General features: G+C 39.8%; 1 protein-coding gene across 4 annotated transcripts in view; it reads right to left on the reverse strand.

Annotated features, from left to right (window-relative positions):
* stat1a (signal transducer and activator of transcription 1a) overlaps positions 1-17,388 on the reverse strand; it is a 29,564-nt gene extending 12,176 nt beyond the window's left edge. Inside the window, exons 1-15 of one of the 4 annotated variants that reach the window (XM_083758891.1) lie at positions 17,337-17,388; positions 16,009-16,142; positions 14,320-14,464; positions 14,064-14,159; positions 13,585-13,671; positions 12,754-12,832; positions 12,564-12,655; positions 11,232-11,383; positions 8,377-8,535; positions 7,928-8,020; positions 7,070-7,129; positions 6,871-6,891; positions 3,801-3,891; positions 3,604-3,645; positions 3,301-3,390 (exon numbers count right to left, since the gene is read on the reverse strand). In XM_083758891.1, coding sequence (XP_083615017.1) covers positions 3,301-3,390; positions 3,604-3,645; positions 3,801-3,891; positions 6,871-6,891; positions 7,070-7,129; positions 7,928-8,020; positions 8,377-8,535; positions 11,232-11,383; positions 12,564-12,655; positions 12,754-12,832; positions 13,585-13,671; positions 14,064-14,159; positions 14,320-14,464; positions 16,009-16,142 — 1,341 coding nt within the window. In that variant the 5' untranslated portion in view covers positions 17,337-17,388. Of the gene's footprint in view, positions 1-3,300; positions 3,391-3,603; positions 3,646-3,800; positions 3,892-6,870; positions 6,892-7,069; positions 7,130-7,927; positions 8,021-8,376; positions 8,536-11,231; positions 11,384-12,563; positions 12,656-12,753; positions 12,833-13,584; positions 13,672-14,063; positions 14,160-14,319; positions 14,465-16,008; positions 16,146-17,187; positions 17,234-17,336 lie in introns of those variants that run through there. The other 3 variants (XM_083758893.1, XM_083758894.1, XM_083758892.1) reach the window with 3 other exon arrangements.
* Positions 17,389-19,636: the final 2,248 nt, after the last annotated feature.

The following is a 19,636-nucleotide window of genomic DNA, read 5'->3' on the forward strand; positions in this document are numbered from 1 at the left end:
AAGGTGTCTACTAACATATCCCACATTGGTTTCTATTGAACCACCCTAGGGGCATTTTTGACAGCTGCTGAAAGTTGGGTACCATACCAAGTGGCTATGGCCAAACTAGGGAGTCTATGGCCAAACTAGGGGTCAAACCCCTTCGGCTAAATTCGGCCATATATCCACTGGCCCAAATGTGCTGACCTCATTTTGTGATGACGGCTATGGCCGTTTTCAGCCCAAGGAGTGTTCTTCGTGCATAGCTAATGCTTGGAATGCATTCAGAATCATGCAAACTCCCTAGTTTGACATGTCACATGCTACTTAAAGCATAATGAACATTTTGCCTTATATAGGTTGTTGATGGTACCCCAACTTTCAGCGGATATGTTAGTAGACACCCTTCCAAACACATTGGTGAAGAAAATTCTTGATAAGGAATTTATTACCAGATTGTATTAATAATCCCCTGACTAACTCATCTTCTAGACCACCTAGATCCGACTTCACCAACAGAGACCCGATTGACACCTAAACAACAAGTTTGGACAGCCCCACCAATTAGTGTTACGGAAAATAGCAAGTGTCTACCCTAGGCCCAGAGGGAGACACAGAACTTTGATGCGGCTCAAATGTTGCACGACTCCTCAAAAAGCTGCCACCAGAGATGAGAGCTGAATTCTGCCGCACAATGCTCTGCGGCCCAGGAGCAACCAACACCATGTTGGAGTTCTCTGAGTGGTTGAAGCACGAGTCCTAGCCATATAGCCTGTGCAAAGGCAAACACCTTGAAGACCTGCTTGAGGTGAACAGTGAGCAGTGAACAGTGAGCGAAAGACTGAAGACAGAAGATCTGCCTTCAGGACTATCAGGCAGGATGTGCAGACACTGAAGGCATCAGTGTCGTTCTGTGTCCCCAGCATGTCAACCAAAGCAATGTTACCAAATCAAAGGAGCCTTCACCTCAAGTCACCTGGGGCTGGGTGAGCAATCGTATCCTGTATCTAGCCTCACAACTAAATACAGACACTTGGCCAGACTGCCGTTTGAAAGGGTCAAACCCTTCATCCTGATTGGGGAAGACCACCCCACCTAATCACACCAACCGAACAAGTGAGGTTGGGGCCTCCAGGTGGGCCAGCAGCCATCTGCACAAGACTGGGCTGGACCCTGCAGGAAAGCAATCTCCAGCCAAGACAATGTAAGTTGACTATAACAGAGCCCCAGAACACAGAGCTCATGAGAAGGATGGAGAAACACTGGCAGGAGGCCACCAAGATACAACGCCACACTGCAGTGGCCAGTGAAGTCAAACTGTGCGTCTTGTGTACCTGAAAGGGACAAGTCAAAGGCCAGAAAGCCCACCTCCTTTTAATGTCCTGTCAGTAGCAACTCAACCTGCAGCTGAAATAAGCCCTGACCCCTCCCAGAGAAAGTTCATCCTTGAAAATGTAATGATTAGTCACCAGAATCAAGATCCTTGGTGGTCTAAAACTTGAGTTATTGGTAAAATAACAGCAGGTTGGTGGTCATTTTGAAAAACAATGGCCTCCATGGTCACAGGACAAATCTAAATAGTACCACTGTATTCCTCATCTTTTAAAAATGTATTATTAGTCGCCAGAATCAACATCCTAGGTGGTCTAAAACTTGAGTTATTGTAAAATAACAGCAGGTGGCGGCCATTTTGAAAAACAATGGCTGCCATGGTCACAGGACAAATCTAAATAGTACCAATGTATCCCACATCCTTGAAAATGTATGATTAGTCACCAGAATCAAGATCCTAGATGGTGTAGAACTTGAGTTATTGTAAAATAACAGCAGGTGGCGGCCATTTTGAAAAATGGCTGCCATGGTCACAGGGAAAATCTAAATTGTACCACTGTATCCCTCATCCTTGAAAATGTAGTCTTAGTCACCAGAATCAAGATCCTAGGTGGTGTAGAACTTGAGTTATTGTAAAATAACATCAGGTGGCGGCAATTTTGGAAAATGGCTGCCATGGTCACCACGAGACAAATCTGTGATGGCCCTATAGCCAAAAATGTTCCTTAAGGCATGCTCTAACTGTGTGCCAAATTAGAATACGTCCCATTATTCAAAAACTATAACTTTATTGTTTTAGGAACACTTTTGTCAACTCCGTCAGATACATGTCAACTCCGTCAGACACAAAACCTGACGGAGTTGACGTCTGACGGAGTTGACAAAATGTCATTTGTTTTCATCTTAACCCTCTGTAGTACAATGTAGCCATTTTGTTTTTGCTTCATTTGTTAGCTAAACCTAACCCTAAACTAAAATAATAAACATTATTTTGGAATTCTTAACAAAGATCATAATAATGTCCTGACGGAGTTGACATGTAAAAGCTGTGACCACCCTGATATCAACATTGTTTGTTTAAAATATCAAACAATTGAATGCTTGTCAGACCAGGTGCTCCACTGTTGCAACAAATACAAACGGGACTTGGAAAAGGAGTCTTCAGGCTAAATCTGTCGACAATATTTTCTGATTAATTTAAGACTTTAAAAAAACCTGACGGAGTTGACGGGAGACGTGGGACACACATTTGATATGAGATAACTAATGGAAAAAATAAATTAAAATTATTGTGTATATTGTTTGCTATGTTGTTGACAATCTACTTTAATTTAGTATGTATATTTATGTGATTGTGACAGTATTAGACACTTTTTTAGCAGTTTGAAATTATGACCACTTGCTGGGGACAGGCTAAATACAGGCGTTTTTGGGTACAGTGCCTGCTTTTAACTAATTCAGATGGCATATGAAAACAATTATAATGAAATGAATGGCATAATAATGCACAACTGTATTACATGTAACTTTGCAAGTGCTTTTATTTTTATTAAATTAATTTATTTTTAACAATAATAAGGCTCTTATGTGTGGGACATGTTTTTTCCACTTTTGTCCCTCATCTCAAGAATGAGTGATTTGTATGTTGTGGTGAATGATGTGATGTGTTTTTGTGTACTGGACCAAAGCCAAGCTTTTGCAAATGCTAATGGAGATCCATAATAAAGTAAAGTAATGTAAAGTTCTCGATCGCAGATCAGCAAAGCAAAACGTAAAGCCTGGACTGGGTATCAATAATAAGAGCACTGCGACATGTTATAGGAAAGTGTCTGACTTCTGGTCAGTGGTAAAGCCTGGACCGGGTATCAATAATGAGAGCACTGCGACATGTTATAGGAAAGTGTCTGACTTCTGGTCAGTGGTAGTAAGAATGAAGAGCATTCTCCATAATGATCATATTACGACAAAGTCCAATACTAGAGGCCACACCTCCAGCTTGATGTCAATCCCCGATTGGCTGAGCTGCAGCTGTGACTCAAAGCAGATTGAATGGAGCTCCTCTGTGACGATTAGAGGACCCTGCGCACACACACACACACACACACACACACACACACACACACACACACACACACACACACACACACACACACACACACACACACACACACACACACACACACACACACACACACACACACACACACTGTGTAAAACATTATATAGAACTACAACAACAATAGAACTACAACACAACAATAGAACTACAACACAACTCCAGTAAAACCTTACCTCATTGGTCCGACTTCCCGCCACTTTCTGCTCCTTCAGTTGCTGGTATGTGTGATGAGAGGGAAAACAATGGATCAATAATAGCAATGGATCAATGGACCAATATAGCAATGGATCAATGGGGGTGGGGGTGGAGGGGGTCAGTATTGTTACCAGGTGTTATTGCAATGATGACCACTAGGGGCCAATGTTGTTACCAGGTGTCTAAACTCAGCTGCCAGGCTGCCATTTGATTCCTCCATGTTCATCACCTTGGTGTTGGTTCCCAGAATGTTGAACTTACGGAAACTAAAACACAAACATGTAACGTTACGTAACACTAATAGTAACATAGCATAACAATACTATAACCAACTACTAAAGTCTGCTCCTATAGGAGCACAGGTCTCTGCCAGGCCAGGTTGCTTATCCAGGGGTAGGAAAACCTTGGAAGGCAGTCAGAGCCAAAGTGGAATGGAATATGAAAATGTGGTTTTCAGCCAGTGGTCCTTGAGGGGGTTCCAGGTGGTCCCAGGTTTTAAACCAAATGGTACAGGTCCATTTGGTTTCATTTTAAGCTCTCAAGAGTTATGTTATTGTTAAACACCTGCATACTTAATTTACAAAGAGTCTACACAATTAGAGAATGTAGAAGACATTTTATTTTGATCAACATTTGCCAGTTATCTCTCCTAATGGTACAAAATCCTATCCAACGATAAAAACATAATCTTTAGGTTTGGGGTCTGAGAGGCTAAATGTCATCAAATGGTGGTCCTGTGGCTCAGATGCTGAATAAATAATGACTGCTATACTGTACACAATAATATAACAATAGAACCACTGCTATACTGTATACAATAATATAACATTAGAACCACTGCTATACTGTATACAATAATATAACAATAGAACCACTGCTGTACTGTACACAATGATATAACAATAGAACCACTGCTATACTGTACACAATAATATAACAATAGAACCACTGCTATACTGTACACAATACTATAACAATAGAACCACTGCTATACTGTACACAATGATATAACAATAGAACCACTGCTATACTGTACACAATAATATAACAATAGAACCACTGCTATACTGTACACAATACTATAACAATAGAACCACTGCTATACTGTACACAATAATATAACAATAGAACCACTGCTATACTGTACACAATAATATAACAATAGAACCACTGCTATACTGTATACAATGATATAACAATAGAACCACTGCTATACTGTACACAATAATATAACAATAGAACCACTGCTATACTGTACACAATGATATAACAATAGAACCACTGCTATACTGTACACAATAATATAACAATAGAACCACTGCTATACTGTATACAATAATATAACAATAGAACCACTGCTATACTGTACACAATAATATAACAATAGAACCACTGCTATACTGTACACAATAATATAACAATAGAACCACTGCTATACTGTATACAATGATATAACAATAGAACCACTGCTATACTGTATACAATAATATAACAATAGAACCACTGCTATACTGTATACAATAATATAACAATAGAACCACTGCTATACTGTATACAATGATATAACAATAGAACCACTGCTATACTGTACACAATAATATAACAATAGAACCACTGCTATACTGTATACAATAATATAACAATAGAACCACTGCTATACTGTACACAATACTATAACAATAGAACCACTGCTATACTGTACACAATAATATAACAATAGAACCACTGCTATACTGTACACAATAATATAACAATAGAACCACTGCTATACTGTATACAATGATATAACAATAGAACCACTGCTATACTGTACACAATAATATAACAATAGAACCACTGCTATACTGTACACAATGATATAACAATAGAACCACTGCTATACTGTACACAATAATATAACAATAGAACCACTGCTATACTGTATACAATAATATAACAATAGAACCACTGCTATACTGTACACAATAATATAACAATAGAACCACTGCTATACTGTACACAATAATATAACAATAGAACCACTGCTATACTGTATACAATGATATAACAATAGAACCACTGCTATACTGTATACAATAATATAACAATAGAACCACTGCTATACTGTATACAATAATATAACAATAGAACCACTGCTATACTGTATACAATGATATAACAATAGAACCACTGCTATACTGTACACAATAATATAACAATAGAACCACTGCTATACTGTACACAATAATATAACAATAGAACCACTGCTATACTGTATACAATAATATAACAATAGAACCACTGCTATACTGTATACAATAATATAACAATAGAACCACTGCTATACTGTACACAATACTATAACAATAGAACCACTGCTATACTGTATACAATAATATAACAATAGAACCACTGCTATACTGTACACAATAATATAACAATAGAACCACTGCTATACTGTATACAATAATATAACAATAGAACCACTGCTATACTGTACACAATAATATAACAATAGAACCACTGCTATACTGTACACAATAATATAACAATAGAACCACTGCTATACTGTACAGTGTACACAATAATATAACAATAGAACCACTGCTATACTGTACACAATAATATAACAATAGAACCACTGCTATACTGTATACAATGATATAACAATAGAACCACTGCTATACTGTACACAATAATATAACAATAGAACCACTGCTATACTGTATACAATGATATAACAATAGAACCACTGCTATACTGTATACAATGATATAACAATAGAACCACTGCTATACTGTATACAATGATATAACAATAGAACCACTGCTGTACTGTACACAATAATATAACAATAGAACCACTGCTATACTGTATACAATAATATAACAATAGAACCACTGCTGTACTGTACACAATAATATAACAATAGAACCACTGCTGTACTGTACACAATAATATAACAATAGAACCACTGCTATACTGTACACAATGATATAACAATAGAACCACTGCTATACTGTACACAATAATATAACAATAGAACCACTGCTATACTGTACACAATAATATAACAATAGAACCACTGCTGTACTGTACACAATAATATAACAATAGAACCACTGCTATACTGTACACAATAATATAACAATAGAACCACTGCTATACTGTACAGTGTACACAATAATATAACAATAGAACCACTGCTATACTGTACACAATAATATAACAATATAAACATTTACAGGAATAAAAGAGGGACTCACCCTTTCTTTTCAGTGACGTCCCTACGCGCACGCGCGCGCGCGCACACACACACACACACACACACACACACACACACACACACACACACACACACACACACAGTATGATAACAGAACTAGTCATACAACATGATCATTATTATAAGTAATAACAATGGCTTATGATTGGAATATTAATATTAATGTAATATTAACATACTTGTCAAACACAGCCTTCACTTTGAGTTGGTAGTTGAATTCCTGGAGCTTCACCAGAAACCTGGACCAATGAAAACTGTTTTTACAAAACATCTGGAGTTCTGGACAAATGAAAACTGTCTTTATAGAAACATAATTCTGGACCAATGGAAACTGTCTTTATGAAAGTTTTCATCTGGACCAATGAAAACTTTTTTTAATAAAACACCTGGACTAGGGATGTGAATAAAAAAAAATGCTCATCCTCATCTCGACTCAAAAAATAAGTCGAAAAATCTTTTTTTTTAATATATTTGTAAAGGCTTGTTCAAAAACGTTAAAAACATTACTGTAATGTAAGCAAAAATGATCAAATGTGACTACATTTGACTGAGGGATTTTTTAGAATTTTCGTTTTTTCATGTCATATGAAAGCAGGGAATCATCATCAGGGAATCATCGTCAAATTTGTGAGATGGCAGTCTCCCAGTCAAATCTGGTCACAAATGTATGTATGGTAAAGGGAACTGTAGGCATGTTATCTCCGTGCATGTCTGTCTCGTCGGCGTCTTATTTATAACTCTGTCTGTGGTCGTCGTGGTGTCATTATCTTATGGATCCCAACGCAGTTCTAGGAAAGCCTCGCTGTGATTGGCCAGTAGTGAGCCGCTTGCGCATGGTGTGTGGCGTGCGCAAAGTCACCGGCCAAGATGATTGGAGAAATGCCATCAGCTCACGGGAGCCTTTTTCCCTTCGATCACCCTCGCAGTCAACTCTGCGCACGTCGATTCGCCAAATACCCGTCGTTCACATCCCTAATTTGGACCAATGAAACACCATAGCTGTGTGTGTGTGTGTGTGTGTGTGTGTGCATACTGACCGCAGTTTGACAGTGAACTGCACTCCCGTCTTCAACACCAGAGGGCGCTGTGGGTGAGTTGGCATGCAGGGCTGTCTCTCTACCACCATTGAACTACACACACACACACACACACACACACACACACGTTAGTTGTGGAATCGTCACATTCTTTCACACACAACGTTGTAGTCATTGTATAATAAAAGCTACAGGCTACGAGAGAACATTAAAAGATGCAGGCTATGAGAGAACGAGTCATGCTTTTATTGTCATTCTTCCGGTTTGAGGGAAAGGAAGTTCCAGATTGATCGATCCGGCCAGTTGACTTCAAAACAATGACTACAACATGACGTAACGATATCATCCGCTCCCGACCAGATCATACAGCAATTTTGTAACACAGACCAGGCTTTCTTTCCTGGTCTGTGGAAAGAAAGCCTGGTGAAGCTAGGGGTGTTGTCGGTTACTTGGCCAGCAGGCTGTTGAACAGCTCCATGGCCTTGTCCTCCAGGAAGACCTTCTGCAGGACGATGGGATCCTGGTCGTACGTGAACTTCTGCTGCAGCTCCTGAAGCTTCTTCAGCTGCTGACGACACTGAGACAGGCTCTCTGCAACCTCTGTGAACCTGAGGAGACACTAGTATTGTAGCCGAGTTCACCTAAAGCAAGTCCAAGTCAAGACTCAAGACCAAGTCCGGGGGGGGGATGGGGGGGGGGGGGGGGAGGGGCGTTTGCGTTTAATTTCTTCTCATTTGATAGGTACAGAACATAATGTGAGAGCAGGCGTCAGCTGCACTCCGTTAGTTAACAAGATGGCTGTCTATAAGCGCCAGACAGCACTCTTATAATGTTAATGTGAATGGGCTCTCTGCCTCCTCATAATAAGGGTATAGTAACATTATTTCATTGCATTGTAGTGACTCGAGTAGACTCTGTGGGGGTAGAGTTCCGAGCCCTTGGTCCGAGACCAAGTCCAAGTCAAATTAAGGGCGAGACCGAAACGTGGACTCGAGACCAGACTCGAACCGAGTCAAGGAGGACTCGAGTACTACAACACTAGGAGACACTGAGACAGACTCTCTGCGTCCTCCGTGAACCTGAGGAGACACTGAGACACTGAGGAGACCGTTTGTGTTTGTGAATGATCAGGCCATGACACAGTTTGCCAGATAACTTCACTTTCCTTGTGAGCTTCACGGAGAATGGCAATTGGCAACAACCTATACAGTCATGGAATAGAATGGGAGACTCTCTTTGGCGGTAGCTGAGGAGGCGCTTGTTTTACAGGTTAGGGTTAGGTTTAGGCATAGTCTTTGTGAGGTTATATAACCCCGCCCTACTAGTAGTAGCCGGCGCTGTAAAACAAGCGTCCCATCGACACCCAGTCTCTGCAAAAAGGAGACTCCGGAATAGAACAACATACGACTGACTAATCCATCCCCGGAAATCCCAACGAGCGCAGCACAATCGGACAGAACAGCAGTCAGTGAGACAGACCTTATTTAGGTTACAATTTAATTATATCACTTATTAGGTTACAATTGTATCATTTAGGTTATATTTGTATACTTTTTTAGGTTACAATTGTATCATTTAGGTTATATTTGTATCTTTGTTTAGGTTACAATTGTATAATTTAGGTTATATTTGTATCCTTGTTTAGGTTACAATTGTCTATTTTTTTAGGTTACAATTGTATCATTTAGGTTATATTTGTATACATTTTTTGGTTACAATTGTATCATTTAGGTTATATTTGTATCCTTGTTTTTAGGGCAGTGATTCTCAACCTGTGGTTGAGGCCCCATCTGGTGGTACACGGAGGAGTCACCCAAAGAATAATAAAAAAAGACAAAAGTGGAATGAAATAGTTATATACTACAGGTAGTTCTTCTGACCAAGCAATTGGTTGAAACGGGCTCTCCAGTCGTGCCAGCAGAACTAGCCGTTAATAGAAGATTTGAGAACGGATTAATCACATTAGAAATATCATCAGTTGTGGTGATTAGTGATTTGTCAAAGCAGCAGCAGTATTGGCTTAGGAATGAAAAATAAAATAAAATAAAAATAAATTATATTTCCCTCCTGTGTTAACTGTGCATAGCTGAATATGATGGGGCAGGTCTAAGCTGGACTGTATTTGAAACACATTTTGTGCCCAAGACGTCCACAGACGTCCCAGGAATTACCGTAGTTTTTATTTTATTTATGTCAAAAACTGGGTCTAAAAGTGGGCACCCTGGGTCGCCATTTTGAAAGATTAAAAGGGCACATAATGTGTTATTGTGGTGGTACTTGGAGAGCCAGATACTTTCTGAGGTGATATTTCGCTATAAAAAGGTTGAGAAGGGTAACATAGGTTAGGGTAACATTTGTATCATTTAGGGTAACATTTAAAACCCTTGCTCGCTTGCCTAGAGGATGTAAAAGCATGGCTGGCTTTAAACTTTTTAAACGACGGCAAGACTGAAGTTATGGTGTTTGGGCCAAGCAACAATGTGTTTCCTCCCGGTGATTTAGGTCCCCTTGAGCCTTTCTTAAAGCCAACTGCCACCAATCTAGGCGTTAAAATAGACTCTGAACTAAAAATGGACAAACAGGTCAATGAAACAGTCAGAAAGAGCTTCTTCCAGCTTAGAAGGCTGGCAAAGATTAAATCTTGTCTTTCCCGCCCTGTATTCGAAACTGTGATCCATGCCTTTATGACATCCCTCCTCGACTACTGTAATGCCCTGTATATTGGAGTCAACCAGGCCTCCATCTCTCGCTTACAGTTAGTCCAGAATGCCGCCGCACGGTTGCTTACAGGTACACGTAAGCGAGACCACATTAGTCCTGTACTAGCCTCCCTCCATTGGCTTCCTGTGCGATACAGGATTGATTTCAAAGTTTTGCTTTTTGTTTTTAAATGTTTAAATGGTTTGGCACCTTATGTTCCCACAAGGACCCTCAGGTCCTCTGAGCAGCATCTCCTGGTGGTGCCTAAAACCAGGCTGAAGCTCAGAGGGAACCGGGCTTTTGCAGTGGCAGCTCCCAAGCTCTGGAATGAGCTGCCTCTGCACACAAGACAAGCCCCCACTCTTCAGGTGTTTAAATCACGCCTCAAGACGTATTTTTATTCTTTGGCTTTTCCAAGCATAGTATGAGCTTTTTGATGTTGAAAGTGACAGTGTACTGTATGTTGTTTGTTTTTTATATGAAGTTGTGATTTTTATTATTTTATTGTAAAGCACTTTGGTACAACTTGTTGTTATTTAAATGTGCTATAGAAATAAAGATGGTATGGTATGGAAACATGTATCATTTAGGGTAACATTTGTACCAGTTCTGCAGTTGGTCCACACAGGCATTAGGAGGTCCTCCGATGCAGGCGATCTGTTGTCTCTGTTTCCATTCAGGAAGTTCTTCATTCAGAAGATCACATGACACAGACTGGACCAATGAGAGGACCTCCCCTAGATGGCAGACTACCTCCTGTTAAGATCACATGACACAGACTGGAGCATTAGTCCGACATGCCCGCTGCTTGCGGTTATGGTTAGGTTAGGGTTTGAGGTCGTTTGTCGGACCAATGACTAGTCTGAACTAAGTACTGCACCTGAGTTTTAGGCTTTTTAGTTTTTTACACTAGATGGCGATCTTGGCTAACCTATGATTCACTGCATCACGTGATTGCTAAAACTCGCCTCCCATCCACTTTCTTGTTAGAGACATTTCTAGAACGCTAATATATCTCTTCCTGTATCGTTCCATTCAATTCAAATTTCAATTCAATCCAAAAGGCTTTATTGGCAACAAAAAAAGCGGTACAATACAATCAAAACAATCCACTCTTGCTGTGACCACCATTCAATATTCAATTCACTTCAAGTACTGAACAGATGGACAGTTTTAAAGTTATTAATTATTTTTAATATTATTATTATTTTTAAACACGCAGCAAACGTCTCTCTGAGATGTGATCGTAGTGAAGATGAATATTCTGTGACTACTTAAAAGGTAAGCAAAAGGGTGGCAGTGGCTAAACGCAGACAGAAATAAATCCGGCAGTCAATTCGTTAATTGATTAATAGCATGCTAATTGCACTTAATTACTGCTAATGAACAGATGGCACACTACCTCCTCATAATGACATGACATGACATGACATACTCATCTTCTACTATTAATACAATAGAGCGCCGCAGTCCCGCCCCCTTTCATGACGACGCCAGGCCCAGGAAATAATTTCCAATGCATTTTTCCCATAGACATTTCAAAAAGTATTTATTTAAAGACCTTTTAAGCGTTGTACGAAGCCAACTCGAGTTGTGACAAATCATGACAATAAACACAATATTTTGGACCAAACAAATAATTACAAAGAAGAAAAACAAGAAAACAAGTGTTGTAACCTGCCGTTTTCTTCTTCTTTCTAATTATTTGTTCGGCCCGAAAAATTGTGTTTGTTGCCATGATTTCTCACAACTCCAGTTGGCTTTGTACGAGGCTTACAAGGTCTTTAAATACATACTTTTTGAAATGTCTATGAGGAAAATGAAAGGGAATCATTTCTTGGTTCCTGGTAGGGGGCGGGACTGCGACACTCTATAGCTAGAGTAAATAAAGTAATTCAAGTAATTCAATAAATTGGTAATAAGTACATAGGCCTACTTGTCGCTTAGTCTTCAGTTCGAAACACATCACGCCCATCATCATCTTCTCTTTCTCCAGCTCTTTAGCAGTCATTCCATTCATCTCGTTTTCTACGGGGACACGATTACACATAACTCATTTTCACTCTGACACTACAATTACACGTAACTCATTTTCACTCTGACATCATTAAGGATGTAACCAATACCTCTGTTCTTCAGAGTGTTCAGTTTGAAGTCGTATTCGTCTTGTAGATCCTCCAGGTTCTTGATGCTCTGCTCTACCTCCTAAGCCACAACAGACACACAGATACATCAACTCATGGAACAATAACAATTGAGCTGGAGATTTGTCCACACTCAACTCTTGTCAGTTGAGAATAACAGATTGTGGTTTGCAAAACACAAATATGAAGATTTTTTTCAATACTGATAAACCTAACCTACATGAATTTGCAGTTGAAAATTGTAATGATTTTGATTAATCTGCTAATTTGTTCTGGTAGAAATAATTTTATTTGGTAGGCTTTAATAAATAATTCCTGTTGAAAATAAAAAGTGCGCATTAATTAATAGATAATACTGTTTTGTTTTTAAGTGTAGCATGAGGTGAGGTTTGAACTGGCAACCTTTGGACTGACATGGTTGACACTGTTAGCCTGGTGAAACCACTCCCCCTGTTGGACAACCTTTGGACTGACATGGTAGACACTGTACCAATCAAGCAATAGCATCCACAAGGAAGAGTTTGACCCCCTTCTCGTTCTCTCTTATGAAGCCATGCCTTCTACTGTAAATATTAATTGGGTTCACATTTTCACGTACAAATTTCTCTTCAACTGGGATTTGAAATAATGGTCCATAGATTGTGTGTTTAATTTTTTAAAAGCTTAATTTTTAAACTTTAAAGTTTTGCGAGAACCGACTGCACGGCTAATTAAGCCAGAACTGCTATTTTTACATAAGGGACGAAGAACTTAAGAAGTGCCTTCAGGCTTCGTCCTTCAATACTATGAATATTTAATGATATTTAAACTTACCTGGACTTTGGCTCTCATCTCTTTCACTTTGTTGTCCAACTTCAGTTTCTCTATGACCATGGTGGTAACGGAGCCTTCCCCACAAATCTATAAATAGAATACATCGTTGCTGTCGGGAGGAAACCTCATAACTCCATTTTTGAGGTTTTAGATTTATTTTTGGCATAAATCAGTGCTATTGAACACCCTTTACGTCTGTGTGTTGTTTCGAAAATATTTAACCAATGGAAAGTAGTAAAACGTGCGTTTGGACAAAACCTCTCAACTCCACCGGACCCTCAAAATGTCTGCTAAAGCAGCTAACTCCACCACCTCTCCCACTCTCATGGAAGTAATTGACAATATATAAAGTTACATCACCAACTTTGATGAGGTTGTATTGCTCCGTTTTAAAAATATAAGGTTTTCTTAATTTCGTGAAAGATTTATATAGTTATGAGGTTTCAGACAGACAGACAGACAGACAGACAGACACTTACATCCGCGTTTTTGGCACCTTCCAGTATTTTCTTTTCTTCTTTCAGGTTTCTGGAGATTATCATCGCCATCGCCACCGGATCCTCCTGAAACCTGTCCTTTGTACGTGTACACACACACACACACACACACACACACACACACACGAGACAAGACTAAACAAAATGTCCAGGTAATGGTATACATGTGCATGCAAGCAATGACTCCATTGACTGTGTGTGTGTGTGTGTGTGTGTGTGTGTGTGTGCGCGTGTGTACCTGGACATTGCGTTTAATCTTGCGTATGTTGTGCTGCAACAGGAAGTTGTTGTCCAGAGTAAAGCGACTGTGCTGGTCGTCCAGCTGAGTCAGGAGGTCAAAGAACCGTATGGTGGCCAGAGAGTCCTGCACGGCTACGGCATCCCTAGGAAAAGAATAATAAATTTAAAAAATAAAGGGCGAGGTCGCGTGCACGCTTCCGCCTGGGTGACAGCAGACTGCGGGGCGAGCGATGACGGTTTGGCATGGGGGGTCAGACAACATATGGAATGATCAATTCTGTACTGGCCATATATGGAGCGTGTCTTGAGTGTACAGGGTTTGATGAGGTCAGATCAACATATGGAATTTCAGAACAGGTCAGCTCCATATATGGATATCTAAAGGTGGCAGCGGGGGCAGTGTCTTGAGTGTACAGGGTTTGATGAGGGCCCAGGTAGGGCCGGGCCTTAATTTTCGGGCCTGTTGAGAGTCCGTCTAGAGTTTAAATGGACAGGTTTCAGTCAAAAGGGAGACATCAAAGAGGAAGGGTGGAAGGAGAAGGATCAAGAGTACAGAATTCCTGATGTCACTTGTTCATCCCCTGAGTCGTGGAAGAAATGTCTCCATGAAGAATAACATTTGGTCATCTTAAAATCATCTCATATAATATAAGCATTGTGGTCCAAAAATAACTGTCTCTGCAGTACTGTTGGTCGGGGAGTTGGCTCTGTATCGTTTACGATAGTCACTCATATACATTTGATGGTCTGTTTCTGGGGAAAATGTAAGGTGGGTAACATTAGCGTGTTCTCGCCATCAGTTGATTCTTCATATCTATAGGAGTCAACCTCCGGGAACATTTGTTTATTTCTGGAACACCGTTCTTATAATAATTAATTGCATTTTTATAGCGCTATTACAAGTGCTCAAAGCGCTTTACAATGGTTCATTCATTCATTCATACATTGGGAGGTGAAGTGGCGAACAGTCGACGCCAGCGTCCTCACTTCCCACATTCACACACAAACGGTGGCGAGCTCACACCGACCAACTTAATGGAGGCAGTGTAGGGTTCAGTGTGTTGCCCAAGGACACTTCGACATGTTGGACAGGAGGAGCCGGGACTCAAAACGCCGACCCAGGGATCATTGGACGACCTGCTCTACCTCCTGAGCCACAGCCGTTCTTACTTGACACGATAAAAAATAAAAAAACATGACCCAGGTAGGATGTGTAAAATTGTAAATTATGTCAGACGTCTGTGCTCTGTTGACTTCTATAGAGCGCCAAAGTCCTTACGTCACTCACTCATGCCCTGGTTTGCGGAAGTAATTTTTCTATGGAGAATAACATTGGGTCATCTTTAAATCGTCTCATATAAGAATTATGGTCCAAAAATAAACAAACTGTCTCTGCAATATTGTAGGGAAGTGTCTGTAACGTTTACGACAGTCAGTCAGGCATATTTGATAAAATCTGTTTCTAGCAAAAACTATTTCAGCAGCAGGCTAGTAACATTAGCATTTTCTCGCAGTAAGTTGATTCTTCAGTTGATTCTTCATAAAATAATAATGAGTGAAACGGCTAAGATGATTTGTTTATTTTTCAAACACAGTTCTTATATGAGGCAATCTAATATCCCCCCCATGGGGACTATAATACGAATAAAAAAGTGCACGAACCCGTGCACTAATTAACATGAATTACCAGTCTATGCTCTCTATCCATTTAGACAGGTACTGTCTTATGTCCATGGGGAATGAGTCATCATACAGCTGGTCAACCTGTTCCAGGTACTTCGAGTCCAACATCTGGAGCTGGTGCCACTGTGACTGCGCCATCTGCTGGACACATGGAGAACAGTGTTACTATAGTGTTAGGTTAGGTATGTGACTGTGTATGTGTGTGTGACTGTGCTATGTTAATCTAATGTAATGATCTGACATTTGCATACTTTTAACTCATTAAAACCATCATCATTTTAGCGTTGGCTATTCAAAAATAGCAGATAGCTCACATAGCTTACATACAGCACGTCACAGCTCCAGGGTTCCCACACAATTGAGAGTATTCCACAACACCTACACAAAACTCACAATTTTGTGCACCAGTTTAGGTGGCCAAGTCATAGGGCGCGTTCGGAAATGCGCCCTGAACGCACTGGTGTGCTCTCTTGTCGTTCGTTTATTCAGTGCACTCAGTGCGTTGTCGTTCGAAAATCCAGTGCGCTGCGCACCGGGTGTGCCGAGTGCACGCACTGAGCGACCCTACCCTGAAGCTGGGGTTGTCCGGTGTGATTCGTGTAAATGCGTCACAGCTGTGGTCGTTCGGAAATAAGGCACACTGAACGCACTGTGACATACGCGTGTGACTTACCCTACGTGTAAAGTCATCCAAATGTCAGAAACTTTACGTAGGGTTCCGAGTGGGGCTAGGCGTGAATGGAACTTCCGAATGTCACGGTCTATGCCTTGGCCACGCCGCCACCTGAACTGGCGCACAGAATTGTGTGCTTTGTGGGTGTGGAATTATCTCAATTGTAATAATTCTTCTCTCCAGACATTAAAAATACAAATATTTAAAAATGTATTTAATTAGTTCAGCAGTCAAAACGTTTTTTAGATTAATATGAACACCTGTGTTAATTCATTAATTCATGTATTGTCTCGCAGATTTAGAAAGATGTATTGACAGTTTGCAGAATTACAGTACATTTCAAGCACTACTCCAAACAAAAACTGGGACGACTACACAAACCATTACCCTTGTTTACAATAGTGTCCAACATTTTCAATTCATCAGAGTGTTTATAAACAAACTCTAATGTATTTATTAAAATATATAGCTCTGGTCCATATAATGCCAAAGAGTGCTAACTTAGGCTACCTCTCACTGACTAGACAAACAGATCATAAGGTTCCTCTCAGTGTAGCGTAAGTATAAACAGAATAAAGATGTATTTTATGAAGTTATATTATTCATGTAAAGTTACATTCCGCTCGCAAACAGAACAAATAGCCTCTAAAGTGATTTACCGTAGGTTTTTACTCCACACAGTACTCTTCCTGGATAAGAGCAAGGATAACAGCACAACAAACTAGTACGGGCCGACGGGCCAATCGGCGCGCAGGGTCTTGGCCCCCACCGTTCGCCGGCCAGCCAATGGGGGCGTCGTGACGTCAACGAGCGCTGAGGCAGGGACGGTCACGTGATTTCAGGGAAACGGAAAGCTGGAGAGAAGTACTCTTCTCTGACTGAGGATACTTTTACTTTAACTCAAGAGGAATACTTTCATTTCAAAGGATCGACTGGCATTATTGGCGGTTGCCTTCAGAATAAAATAAGGTTATTTAATTAATAATTATTACATTACATTATTAGTATTATTATTACATTACAGTTATTGTAAAGACACACATTATGTTTCTGTGTAAAAATAAGTAATTAAATAACATCAAAAAGTTATCTAAATGGATAAATGCTATTCACTGGAGTGAATATTCTATTATATTCTAAAAACGACTTATAAATCCTAAAGCCTTGTTTATACTTCACTGTGCAACGGTCCTATGCTGGACAATAGCAGATATGCAAACTCACAGCACATCTCATTCAAGACACTGAACTTGCAGATCTGCCATTTTTGAACACACTATAAAGTTAACCATTTATCATGCTGCTCTACGTGGCACTGCATTCTGTGACATTAAACCAAATGGCATTTTCCACTCTATGACACTACTGTTCTACATTTTTGTCTAATAAAATAGGCTATTAATTTAATCAATCAAACTGCATTAACTAACAGAGATACTACTAACCAAGCTATCCATGTCAACATGCATGCTCTATAGGAGTCTCAATAACAGGTATAAGTAACGTTTAATGTTTAGTAATTTTTAATGTAGCAGAAGAGGCCATTCATTGAACAGAGTTTTGCACAATTTTAACATCCCAGATCGATTGAAATATGAATCTACTGTGCTGTGCTACACCATGATATATTAAGAGTACAATAACATTCCATTGTGAATAAAAACGTATTAACCACAGTGTAATGCTAAAGGTTTCATCACAGGGCTGTCTGCTTCATGTAATATCAAAAGTGTTGTTGGTGACAGACTGACAGTTATATGAGTTGGAAGCATTAAGACCCATTTTAACCCCCAATGGCTTCCTTTCTGACAAATAACGTTATTGTAAAAGATTCACGCGTTCATATGTAGCTATTTTGCATTTACATTTTTATGAGAAGCGGGTGGGACCAAGGGACCCGGATGTAACGTAAGAGGACTACAATCAATTCCCGGTTAAATCTCGCGGGCGTGGCCTCACACCGGAAGGAAGTGACGCCGCCCTCAAATACGGAAGAGACGGGTGGAGGTGGGTTTGGTCAGTGTTTGTTTGGAAGTTCCACGTCACCATCGGGTCGTCTTCGGAGCAAGTAAGTGATTAAATGTTATTTAATACTTAACGCTGTTGTTGTTTTTGTGTTCAAACGTCTATCACTTGAAGTTATGATGTTTTATATATGATGTTTGTACGAAACTGTAAAACAGTGTTTTACACCTCAGTCCTGGACGGGGAGTAGGGCGCGGGCCTCAATGTTTACTAACCGTCGACAGTACCCACTCGACTACCGAAACACGGCTTTAAAGAGTAGTATTTACATATCTAAACACAACAAGTAACTTCAAAAGTGATAACATGTTTGAGCCACGGACCACCATTTCACATTAATAGACTCTCAGAATGGTGGTCACTGGCTCAAATGGGTCTGAGAGACTAGATGGCCTCAAATGTTGGTCCGTGGCTCAAACGCTGAATAAATAATCGACTAGAGGTGAAAATAGTATTGTTTGGTAGGTAAAAGGACAAACATTCTGTGAAAATTGGCACGAAGCAACAAACATTCTTTGAAATCGGTGGGAAACGATCCCGGGCACTAATGTTAACAAAGCTCAGTCACTAACCACTATGCTACAATCAGCATTATATAATCAAAAGTAGCAATCTTCTACATTCTCTAATTGTGTAGTTTTTTGGAAATTAAGCAGAGGCTTAACAACAATTGAACTATTGAGAGTGTAAAGATCTACTATTGGGTTCAATTTGGTTACCTAAATTAAATTGCTCTGTATTGTGACAGTAATCATTGCTATAGAGTGTGTGTTCAGTAACACTAGTGTTAAATAGCTCTATAGTGTGACAGTAATCATTGCTATAGTGTGTGTTGAGTAACAGTGTTAAATAGATATTGTGACAGTAATCATTGCTATAGTGTGTGTTCAGTAACAGTGTTAAATAGCTCTATATTGTGACAGTAATCATTGCT

Source organism: Protomyctophum parallelum, assembly GCF_964188405.1.
Source record: "Protomyctophum parallelum genome assembly, chromosome: 23".
Taxonomy (NCBI): Eukaryota; Metazoa; Chordata; class Actinopteri; order Myctophiformes; family Myctophidae; genus Protomyctophum; species Protomyctophum parallelum.